General features: G+C 36.7%; 1 protein-coding gene across 1 annotated transcript; it reads right to left on the reverse strand.

The window, feature by feature from the left end:
• Nucleotides 1–3,550: 3,550 nt before the first annotated feature.
• On the reverse strand, nt 3,551–3,934 carry LOC149848709 (auxin-induced protein 15A-like). The gene has a single exon (XM_090005045.1). It carries the CDS (start codon nt 3,932–3,934, stop codon nt 3,551–3,553), a length of 384 nt encoding a protein of 127 aa, XP_089861171.1.
• Nucleotides 3,935–13,010: the final 9,076 nt, after the last annotated feature.

Here is a 13,010-nt window from a genome sequence, read left to right on the forward strand (position 1 = left end):
TTTATTCACAAACCTTGTATAAAAGTGTGGTGCACCTCCCGGTTATGAGATGTCATCATTTTTGTAATTCATAAACTACATAAGTATTTGTATATATTTGAAAAAATACTTATTTTTTACTTAGTAATGTTTATATACATGATTTTTCTTTAATCTTATAAGTTTTTAAGTTTAAATCTCTACTCCTACGTTAATCAATATAATTGTTGTGCTTATGTTGTGATTGTATTTGAATTTTGTCAACATTCAGAATTGAATGTATGTAAATACAAAGTTAAAAATGTAAATGTTGGAGTTAAGAAAGGTTTAAGGAAGATAAAATCCTGGATAAATGTTATATTTTTTGCAGGGTCAAATATGTGAATGTTGGAGTTATAAAAGGTTGAAGGAAGATAAATGTATATGTAAATATTATATTTTTTGGAGGATCGAATATGTGAATGTTGGAGTTATTAAGCATTAAAGAAAGATAAATGTATGTGAAATTGTTGTATTTTTTTAGGGTTGCAAATGTTAATGTTGGAGTTATGGAGGATTGAAGGAAGATTAATGCATGTGTAAATGTTGTATTTTTTGCAAGGTCAAATATGTAAATGGTAGAGTTATAGAGTGTTGGAGTTATAGAAGGTTGAAGGAAGATAAATGTATGTATAAATGTTGTATTTTTTGCATAGTCGAATATGTGAATGTTGAAGTTATGGAGGGTTGAAATTTTGAAGGGTTGAAGGAAGATAAATGTATGTGAATGCATGTGTAAATATTATATTTTTTGTAGGGTTGAATATGTGAATGTTAGAGGATTGTATTATGTGAATGTTGCGTTTATGTATCGTTGAATGTAGGCAATGATTAGTATATATGAATGTATGCAAATGTTATGCTTATGTAGGGTTAAATAATGTATATGAATGTATGTTTATACATAGATGCATGAATGCTTATACAAAGATGAATATTATTCTTATACAAGGAATAATGTATGCTTATACAAGAAAATTTATTTTTAATAATATAATAATTATTAAAAATATATTAAAAGTCCTTACTTGTGCTAAAAGTGTGCTAGTAAATGTAACTTTTACTGGCGCTAAAAGTGTGCCAATAAATGTGATTTTTATTGGCGCTAATAGTGCCACAATAAATATGTTTTTTACTCATGCTAATAGTGTGCCAGCAAAAGAATGTTTACTGTTGCTAAATAGCGCCAGTAACACCCACGGAGGCCCTGCGTGGCTTGTAGGAGCTGTCAGTGCATGTCTCCCTATGGTGGGATGTTGGAGGTTCAAAACTCCAGTGGTACTATTGAATAATAACTGGCAAGGGTCTATCTAACCCTAACTTGCCTTTAAAAAAAACAATAACGCCAGTAAAAATAACATTTACCGGCGCTATGCGTTAGCGGCAGTAAAAGTTTTACCGGCACAATCTATACTGACAAAATTACTGACGCTTTGTGCATGCCAGTAAAAATATTTACTGACGCACAACATAGCGACAGTAAAAAAAAAATTACTGCCGCTATGCATTAGCGCCAGTAAAAGTTATACTGGCACTGGCGCTTTGCGCAAGCCAGTAAAAATCTTTACTGACTCACGGCAGGTTTTTACTGGCGCTTTGTAGTAAAAGTAGAGTGAAACAAGAACGCATTTTGGCCACAATATGCGCAAGGTCGTCTCCCTTGTAAATATGTAGTTTGTTTGATTTTCAGTTAATAAACCAGTAGGGGTCTGCCTAACCCCAGCTTTCTCTGTCGAAAAAAAAAAACACACATTTTGGAAGTGATTTACGAAGTATATGAGACGCAAAAAGGAAATGTATAGTAAATGAATGCAGTAACGAACAAAAAAAACTACATGGTAATAGTAAAAAGTGGTGTAAAATCACCGAGGGATAAAATCTACAAAGTTTACTTAATAAAAGATGCAGTTTAGATCATGCGATTGTGATGTGTAAGCAAGTTTTTCGAAAACTTTAAAAGCAAATTGTCCACAATGCATCAAAATGTTAACATAAATTTTTAATTTTTACTTTATAATAACACTATTCAAATTGCATCTTCTAATAAATAAACCATGCTAAATGCATCTATTGGATCAGATTGAGCAGATAAAGCTTCCCCTACAACTTTCTAGTAGATAACATAATATTGTTGATAGCATCAGATGGCTCATGAGCAACTACGTCATAGAGATAGTACTCCAATTTACCCTCGTGTCATGTCCTCTTATATGACACTTTTAATGGGAAATCAATCAAGAAATGGCGTGTCCATGTCCTTCTTGTTGTGTCTGTGTGACATAGCAAGCAACGTACTATCGTATGGTAAATACCAAATTTTGTTTAGTTCAATTACATTCAATTATCTACCATATGCTAATATAATATGTATCCTATCCCACTTCTTTTGTGCCCAGATGGATCTTTACAATTAAAAGGATATAGAAATAAAAAGCTGGATATATTAATTAGTCTAGTTGACATTGTTGAATAACAAACCTTCCATTATCCGTTTATAAACAATTTGTATCTTTAGAAGTTTGATGATTTGATAAACCAAGATCTTACCATATGAGCACAGTCATAGGAACGCAAAATCACAAACCTATAATGGGTCTCTCCTGTTTTGAGGATCCGTACCTTGTGGCCTTCATTGTAGATATAGTTGGTATTTCTTTTGTATTCACATTATATGCAGCGTAGCTGCATGGTAGGCATGTACCAACCATCTTGAAGATGTATATGTGGTGTTCATCTCGAGAAATGTGAAGATGGATGGTCATCAGCAGCAATGGAGCTGACCGCTACCTGAGTTCACTTTTTATGTGCTCAAGCAAAAAGAAAAACATGGCCAAGTCTGTTACTTATTTGAAGAGCTTCAGACTGAGCCAGTATGACCAGGTCTTTGTGCCCGGTGCGGTTTCTTCGGTTTATAAATCCGAGAAAGAAATGGTGCAGGTCAAACGGGCCTTCTGACCTATCATCCATATATCTGTACAAAAATATCAACCAGCAAAACTTTAAATTCCTTTTTTTTTGTTAAGGCAAGTTGGGGTTAGGCAGACCCATACCAGTTAACTATACCATTGGGTTTTGAACCTGCAACGTCCCAACACAAGGTGACGTCCACTAGCTGCACCTACCAGACAAGGGGAGCTCCCTTTGGTAGCAAAACTTTAAAGTTGGCCTGTTTTCCTAATATACAAAAAATTTCGAACAATTAAAGTTGTCTTCCAATTTTTTGAGAAATAACACAATGACACGTTTTTGTTTTTTCATTATTTAATTGTTCCAATTTTGTTTTCTGATATTCTAATATACAAAACATGTTTTTATCATTAATAAATATCATTCGTGCATGTCATGGGCTTACACGTGCCATGTCCTCGTGAGGTCTGGACAGCCAAAAAATGTCGTGTCCCTGTGACATAATTAGTTCAGCTAATGCAATAATTAAAAAGTTGGTGATATTAATCCCAGAAATTTTACATAAGCATTTCTTAGATTACAATAGTTCTATGACGCCGACCAGTATGTTCAGGCTAAAGCAACACTAAGGAAGGGCACCATGTTTTGGTACCACAATGAGCTCTTCATTGATCAGTTTCTCAATGTCAAATTGCCCATGATAACACTCAACAACACTAACAACCTCTTGGAAGACACCAACCCTGCACGGCACAACCAGCCCATGCTTTTGATCAAACCCATACTCCTGGTGTGCCTTCTCCAGCAACATCCTGAACAGAGGGTGGGACAAGAACCCCGTCGGCACGATGAACCTCTGCCGTTCTTCTCCGATGTAAAGTGCCAAGAACCCGGCAGGAGTCTGGTCAGGCGAACTTATGGTGCCAGTATCTAGATGGGCGTATTCAGATTTTAGAGAAGCAAAGAGGTCCTTAAACTTCCTGGCTAGCACACTCACAAGGTTCTTCATCTCCACAGGCAATGTGGGTTTAGAATGTAATTGCATGGATCAAAGAGGGAAGGCATATATGAAGAGGGAGTTCTGGTCTGAGCTATGCTAGGAGAGTTTTGCTCAAACTTTAGAGACTTAGGGTGTGAGTTAAGAGATGTCATGATCAATCTTTTTCCTTCTTGCTGGCATGATGGACTTGATTACAGTTGCACACTATTCATTCTAGCCCCTATATCCTACACATTTTTTTAGGTGAAATGTATGGCACAGCATGGTGCCATTTTTCTGTGATATTACACTTGTCGAAGCATGCTTAACTTTGGAATTTGATTCAATCTGGGCTCACATCTAGCTATTCTATACCCTTGATTTTTATGTTGATTTAATCTCAATCTCTAGGTACCTAGAGATGATTCACATGGGTTATGTGTATCAACCAAAACTTGTTCACATGCAACTATTGGTACCTCTAGATCTATCAGCTGGATCATTAAAAAGCATAGGTCCAGTTCAATGATGGAGATGGGTCTGTCTGTTGCTACCTTCTGCTAATAGCTATACCAAAGTTTTTCTTCTAGATCTTGATTCTGCACTATTATCACGGAAATTAAGTAGACGTGGATGAATCATCATCAACATCAACCACCGCCACCACCTGCTATCACAATCATAGTGAACAAGCAACCATGGTGTGTCTGCCCAACAGTTACTGGAAGCTTTTTAAAACCTCAGAACTTTGCTATCCAAGAAACGCACTTCAAAAGCACAAGGGGCGTTTCTCTCGTGCCCTTTCCTATAAAAGAAGCCCTCTTTCATATGAAAGAATATTTTTTTAGGAGTGGTAAAACAAACTTCTCCATGAAAAATACACGCATGGTGAGACTCACATGATAAATGTTGAAAAGCATCTATCTTGTCAAAATGGATACACACTTTCCCAAAGAGACAACACTTTCCTTTCTGAGTCACATTTTCAAAGCAAAGTGTCTTCCCTTAAGGGCGTTTGTCACACTTCCACCCAAAGAAAGCCTCTTTCCTTTGAAAGGCTACTTTGGAGGCAAAGTGCTTTCCCATAGAGGGAGGTATGAACCAGAGTTACGGAAGCGCCTAGGGTAATGGGGAAGCGCGCTTTGAAAGCACAAAACATCACGCTTCCGAAATGTGTGGGGAAGCGTCCCCCTTTTTTGAGAAGCACACTTCCCTTTTATGGGAAGCGTGCTTCCCCCACGCTTCCCTCTTGCTTCCCCATTTTTTTCATTTTTTTCGCTTCCCCTTCGCTTCCGGTTCGCTTCCTAGGTTGCTTCTTGTTCGCTTCTGAGATGGTTTGTAATTTTCTTCTAAGTGGTCCCACGCTTTCCCGCTTCCTACATTTTTGAAAGTGCCTCGCTTCCCGCTTCCGCTTCCTGTATCGCTTTCCGCTCCCGCTTCCTCAACTGGCAACTCTGGTATGAACCCATTTTGAGAGGAAAGTTGTTTTTTTCATTTATCATGTGGGGTCTCACTACATATTTCTCATAGACATGTTTGTTTCACCCTTTCTATGAAAGAGACTCTATTTCCTATAAAATAGAGTCTCTCTCATAGAAAAGGGCATAAAACAAATGTCCCCTTGGGTGAGGTTGTAACAAACGTCCCCTTTGAAACTTTATGAAAATTTTGTTTTGTGAAAAGGGAGATCTTTTACTCGTCTATAAAATTGAACTTCCTTCATATTGTAAATTTTTTTCATCTATTAAAAGAACTTAATTCTGTCTCTAGATGGACTGTCTGAATCTTGGGTTGTAGACTTCGGTGCTTCTTTTCATGCCACTGCATAGAAAGATATCCTCATAAATTATGTACAAGGAAACTTTAGGCGTATTTATCTTAGAGATGAAGAGCCTTACAATATTGTTGGTAAAGGTAAAGTTCAAATAAACATGTTCAATGGTTCTATTCTGAAGTTAACAGATGTAAGACATGTGCCCAATCTCAAAAGAAGTCTCATATCTCAGGCTATGTTATTGCATTTGCTAGTGAATCATGGAAGGTCACTAGATGGGCTATGGTACTAGTCTATAGTAAGAAAGAAAGCACACTTTATGTGATAGAAGGAACCACAAATTCCATATTAGTTGTAGAGTTAGCCATTGATTCAGTTTTATGGCAAAATAGACTTGGACATATGGGCAAGAAGAGAATAAAAATCATGCATTCCAAGAGAAAGCTCTTAGGGCTCAAATCCATGAATTTGGAGTTTTGTGAAGACTGCATATTTGGAAAGTAGAAGAGAGTAAGCTTCTCAAAGGCAAGACAACCACGACGTCCACAGAGGTTAGAGTTAGTCCATATTGATGTCTTTGGACCAACCTAGGTATGCTCCCTTGATGGTTTATCTTACTTTGTAACCTTCATAGATCATGCTACAAGAAAGTTGTGGGTTTATTGTTTAAAAAACAAATCTGATGTACTTGATGTCTTCAAAAAGTGAAAAGCTTTGGTTGAGAATGGATCTGATTTAACAGTAAAGTGTCTGAGATCAGACAATGGAAGAGAGTAGTGCAGCAAAGAGTTTGAAGAATATTGCACTACTGATGGAATCAAACGACATAAGACTATTCCAAGGATATGACAACAGAATGGTGTATCTGAGTGCATGAACCACACTATTATGGAACATGCTAGGAGCATGAGGCTGCATGGTTGGTTGCCTAAACAATTTTGGGCAGAAGCAATGAACATGATTGCATATTTGATAAACAGGAGGCCTTCAGTTTCACTAAATTGAGCACTGCCAGAGGAAGTATGAACTGAGAATGAGGTAAAACCATCACACCTAAAGACTTTTGACTGCACGTCGTATGTTCATAATGATTATAAAAGCAAAAACAAATTGGATGCCAAGTCTAGGAAGTGTATTTTCATTGGGTATGGACAAAATGACTTTGGGTATCGATTTTGGGATAAAGAAAATCGAAAAGTCATTAGAAGCAAGGATGTCATATTCAATAAAAACATTATGTATAAAGACAGATCTAAAAAACGACAGAAAAGGAAAAAATATGTAGAATTAGAAGAGATAAATAAGATAAATGTATTAAAAGTTAAAGAGAACATGGTGACACCTGTAAAACCAAAGAACTCTAGTGGGGTGGTACCTACAGAACCGGTGACCCCTACTGCTACTAGGAGATCTGCTAGAACAATTAAAGCTTCTAGTCATTATTCACCATCTCTACATTATTTACTATTGACTGATAATGGTGAACTAGAGTGTTACAAAAAGCTTTACAAGTAGATAGCAGTGCAAATTGGCAGAAATCTATGGATGAGGGGATAAACTCCTTGTTATCAAATCAGACCTGAGATTTGGTCTAATTGCCTGAAGGAAAGAAATCTCTTCACAACAAGTGGGTCTACGAGCTGAAAGAAGAACATGATGATACCAAGAGGTATAAGGCTAGATTGGTAGTAAAAAGGGTTTTAATAGAAAGTAGGTACAAGCTACACTGCGATATTTTCTCTTGTTGTAAAGCTAACTACTATAAGATCTATCTTGAGTATGGTGGCTATAAAAGATTTGCATCTTGAGCAGCTAGATGTAAAAACTGCATTTCTCTATGATGATTTAGAGGAAAAAATATATGCATCATCCACGTTGTTTTACAGTTCCAGAATATAAGAAATTAGTGTGTAGACTTAAGAAGAATCTATATGGTTTGAAGCAAACTCCCAGGCAGTGATATATTAAATTTGACAAAATTATCTCTGTGCATCATTATAGTAGATGCAATGCTGACCACTGTTGCTATTTTAAGAAACTTGACAACTCTTCCATCATATTGCTAATGTATGTAGACGATATGCTTATTGCATGATCAAGCATGGAAGAAATAAAGAACCTCAAAAGAGAGTTGTCAAAGGAGTTTGCAATGAAGGATTTGGGTCTAGCTAAACAAATCCTTAGTATGAGAATCAGCATGGACATAGTAATTAGGAAGTTGAAGTTGTCACATGCCCAGAGGTTCAACATGGAAAAGGCAAAGCCTTTCAACAATCCATTGGTTGCTCACTTCAGGCTTAGCAAAAACCAGTGTGCAAAGATTTCAGATGAGAAGGCTTATATGAAGAAAGTTCTATATGCTTCAGTTGTTGGAAGTCTATGTATGCTATGGTGTATAAAAGGCCGAATATTACACATGCAGTGGGAGTTGTCACCCAATTTATGAACAATCTAGGCAAGACACATTGGAAAACTGTAAAATGAATTGCCAAATATTTTAGAGGTACTATAGATGTGGGACTCTGATATGGAGGGTTAGAGATTAGACTTCAGGGATTCGTGGATTCAGATTTTGTTGATGATCTTGATATCAGAAAAAACACTACATGTTATGTATTCACCTTGGGTAATGCAGTAGTCATTTGGGCTTCAAAGCTTCAGAAGATTGTTGCACTATTCACTATAGAAGTCGCATATGTTGCAGCAGTGGAAGCATGTAAGAAGATGATATGGCTTATGAACCTTTTGTCTGAATTGGAGCAAGCATCAAGGAAAAATTAAATTGCACAATGATAGTTAAAGTGCAATTTATCTTGTAAAGAATTCAACGTTCGATTATAGAACGAAACATATAGACATAAGGTATCATTTTATCTGCTATCTTCTTAAAAATAGGCAGTTTATCTTTGAGAAAATCCATACAGCAAAAATTTTGCAGGTATGCTAACCAAGGAAGTTACAGTTGAGAAGTTGAAGGTATGCTCAACTTCTCTAGGCCTTCACGAATAGGAGTTGGAGGCATCACACTGAGACTTTGAACTGCTTGAGGAAGAAGTTACAAAATGAGTTTGTTGGAAGGAAATCAGTCTTCAAGTTGAAGATTGTTGGAAGAGTGTGAATCATGTTCCCTACCTGAATATGAATCCTATACTTCTACCAATCCAAAGAACGATTTTTTTCGGTGAATAGTTTTGTAATTTTACCCTAAATTTTTTATAGGACCATACTACAAAAGTCACACAAACTCCTTGTAATATTTGAACTACACTTGAAGAGTTTTTTGTAACACTCTTTGGCTTTTCCTATTTAAAGAGGGTCATTCGCCCTTTATAAGGCATCTCAGAATCGAATAACAAGGTTTCAGTGTGGCTGTGGACATTGTCAATTTTTTGCTGAACCACGTAAATCTTTGTTCATTGTGCGGTTTGATCTATTCTTTTGCTTCTTCCCATTTATTTGTTTATCGATTCGTCGGTTGTGTGTCTATCGTTTTCCCAACAACCAATGCATAATTCAGTTTTCTATAGGGATGTAAACGGTTCCGATTTGGATCAGATGTGATCAAATATCATATCCGACTAATCGGATATTGGCTAAATGGATTCAAATTCGGATTCAGATGATAAAAAAATCAATCCAGATCCATTTTTTGCATGTAAACAAATTCAAATATCTGTCAAATTCGGATATTTTTCGGATTCTATAGCAAAACATCAAAACCATATCTACATCTGATTATAAACGGATATGATTTTGACTTATCAAATGCAACCAAATGGAATCAAACTTGGTCGGTTATGGATAAAATCCAATTCATTGACATCCCTACTTACATGCATTGCACGAAAGGGGAAAATCAGGATTTAGAGACTAAGGAACTGCGTAACTTCATATGAATGGTGAGGTTCTATTTCTCTACAGAGTTGGAGCGAGTTCATCACAGATGACCAAGTGCTCAAGTAAAGATTAGTATCAAACTGCACACTAACCCTTCCATAATCACATAGAGATTAGTATCAAACTACATACTAATCATTTCATAATCACCATTTTATAGGAATTCCTTCCATTTATTGTACTCATTGTGCTGATGTAAGAGCCTCCCTATACTACAAATGTAGCCATGCATTAACCATTAGCTAGATCCACATTTTGAGATCATTCATCAAGTGTTTGTGAGTCAACCACCACCACCCTATCTGACAAGTATTGGCGATATTTTGAAAATATCACAAAAAAGAAATTAGCTTTGAACTCAACTCCGGAATGAAATTGGATTCCAGCAGGACCCGCTTGAGGTCCATTGGACCTGGGGAGTCATACTGATCCAGTAGATTTGAACACGCTTTGAAGAGTCTGTCCCAACTTGAAGCCTGCTATAACAGTCAAATTTTGTTCATTTCGTGAACTTGGTGAATCGGACCGACAATAGACTCGCTGAAGGGCTACAACCCAGATGGTTCAGCGGCGCTAGTTGGTCGATAATTTTTTCTTGTCCAACTTGATCCAGTGGGTGCTTGCCCTATGAAAACATAAGGCATGCAAACTCTTAACAGTTTGGCTTGCAAAAGCCCTCCCAAGCATTTAAACAGGTTCATGTAGTATGCTGCCTTGTGAGAATTGATTGAGCATTTGTCACTCATACCATGACCCTTGCAAGATTACCGAGTCAATGCAGCCCAGATCAAACCTCTGGTCAGGTTGGTTGCCGAGTGTTGACTCAGACAAGCTTGAGCCCTTGTTGGAGAAACTATAACGGAAGTCCTATTTTAGGATGTCAGCTCTAGGCTGACTTAATAGGGCACTAACTCTCAAGGATTTAAGTTATTTCATAAAGACATGGGTTTGACATGCAAGTTTGAAGTTTTATAGAAAAATAGGAGACAAGGATAGTTTTTTTTAATTTCTAATAAATAAAACTATTATTTTGGCATTTTTAATATTACAAATTTCAAAATAATATCCATACCAGTTGTGTCACCAGGGACACGGGGCCAAAATGGCATGCCCCTAGACATGGGATTTAAGTGACCAATGAGTCCCTAGCTTTCTCTATTTGTTAAAACTGAAAATGGTGAGCGAATTGTAGGCCAAGACAGACGTTTTTCCTCCTATTTTCTTTGCCTTTAGGCCCTGTTTGGATGACATGAGGCAAAAAAAACCAGGTTTTTGGCAAACCTGGGTTAGGAAGTGTTTGGATGTCCAAAAATTGTTTTTTGGTCTCAAAAAATTTAAAAAGAAACAAAAAAGAGGACGGCCATTTTCCGGCTTGTGGCTGGCAGGAAAATGGCCAGCCATATCAAAAACAAAAAAAGTTAAAAAATAAGAAAGCTTGGCCAGCCATTTATCGACAGGTGTCTGGTCGAAAAATGGCCCGCCAGCCAGTTTTTGAAAAAAAAATCATAGTCTCTGGCCATTTTTCGGCTGGTGGCTGTTCTGAAAATGACCAGCCATTCATTTTATGTTGAGAAAAAAAAAACAGTTTTCACCCATTTTCTGGCCGGTCAGCGACAGGAAGTGATCAGCCCAAAATGGCCGGACTCATGTAAGGGTGGAAGTTGAAAAAAACGTGTGGGGCTAAATTACAAGGCCAATTTTTTGGCCTTTCAAACCAAGGAACATTCGTGCGGCACTAGGCCTTGCAGCCTAATCAGCCTCACAACACGTGTTTTCCCACGCGTAATCTTCTTGCACAACATAACTTCAATTTAGCTACATTCCCTTTCAAGAAATCCTTTTGGTGGTCGCGCATCCCATATTTCAGCTTGGTTTTGGGTGTCATCCAAACGGTACTTTAGAAGTTATGATGAGAGGCCCACATAATTAATACCCAGATTCATCTTTGCACCTTTTACCTTTTCTTCCTCACTAGCCCCCACATGAACTGTAACCTATTTGTTTCTGATCAATTTCTTTCCATTACTCTCCAAAACCAGGTTTTCAAGTTGGTTTTGGGTGTCATCCAAACGGTACCTTAGAAGTTACACATAATTAATACGTAGATTCATCTTTCCACCTTTACCTCTTCTTCCTCACAATCCCCACATGAACTGTAACCTATTTGTTTCTGATGAGTTTCTTTCCATTACGCTCCCCAAACATCATCACTATGACAAATATCATGATATTTTTGAAATTTCTCATATTTTCTTTTCCCTTTTAGAAGTTATGATGGACCATATAATTAAGAACTAGATTCGTGTTTCCACCTTTACCTTTTTTTCCTCACAAGCTCCACATGAACACTAATCCATCTGCATTTACATTTCCTTTGTTTCTTATTAGTTTGTTTCTACTTGCTCTCCTCAGAGTATCATCACTGTGACACATAATGATATTTTTGAAAATATTGCAATATTTTGTCAGCCATTTCAAACGGCCAAAGTATTGCGCTATTTTTTACATATCATGATATTTTCATTATTTTAAACGTTGTGATTTTATCATGATATATTTTTATCAGCAATATCTCAAGATAAAAAGGCATTCATATTTATTGCATATTTTAATTTTTATCTTTGTTTACACATTTTTTTACTTTTTCAAATGTATTTATTTGACCAATATTTTGCTGATAAGAACATGATAAGCATGAAAGATGATAATTTCTCTCGAGAAACTAATGACCGTTTACTTACCATTTTTTTATTTGGCACTATGAGTACATCATTCATACATCCAAGTGCTGATCATTTCTCATCTAAACAAGGTTCTCTTCTTGCATAAGCGGAGTCCAGCATTACCAGTCCTGCTTTTAATAATATAAAATCCTGATCATAATAACTGCAAACTGAAAACTGGAAAATTAAGGGTTGAGATTAAGAAGTAATTGCAAACTGAAAAATTGCATGTGTGCGTTGCGATGAATTTGCTTTATACCATATGTTCTGGGCAACTTCAAAAGAACAGAAGCTATGTAACTGGGGCATTTTCAATTTTCACCTATTTTGGAAACGAGATCAAACCTTCATATTAAGCACTTGCTCTTTTCAATTCATTCACCAAGATAACCAACTGTACTTATGCAACTGATGAAAATGTGCATTGATAGTGAAAATATCTGAAACTCAAAGCCACACTAACTGTTTAAGGCTGCCATGCTGCATTCGGATGTCTTTAAAATACTCTTCACCACAGGTTTTACAGTTCTGGTAGAGCATTATGGATTTGTAAACAATGCATTTGCGTGTCTAACTAACCATGCCCATGTTTTGTGAATTTATAGAATGTTGCTGACACGAAGAAGTGAACCATTCACCAAGTTCTATATGCATGTGGACACGCAGATTTAGTGGCCGCAGGCATCCTGTTAGGCTAGAAAACTTCAAATTT

Source organism: Nuphar pumila, chromosome 1, assembly GCF_984573655.1.
Source record: "Nuphar pumila chromosome 1, dmNupPumi1.hap1.1, whole genome shotgun sequence".
Classification (NCBI taxonomy): Eukaryota; Viridiplantae; Streptophyta; class Magnoliopsida; order Nymphaeales; family Nymphaeaceae; genus Nuphar; species Nuphar pumila.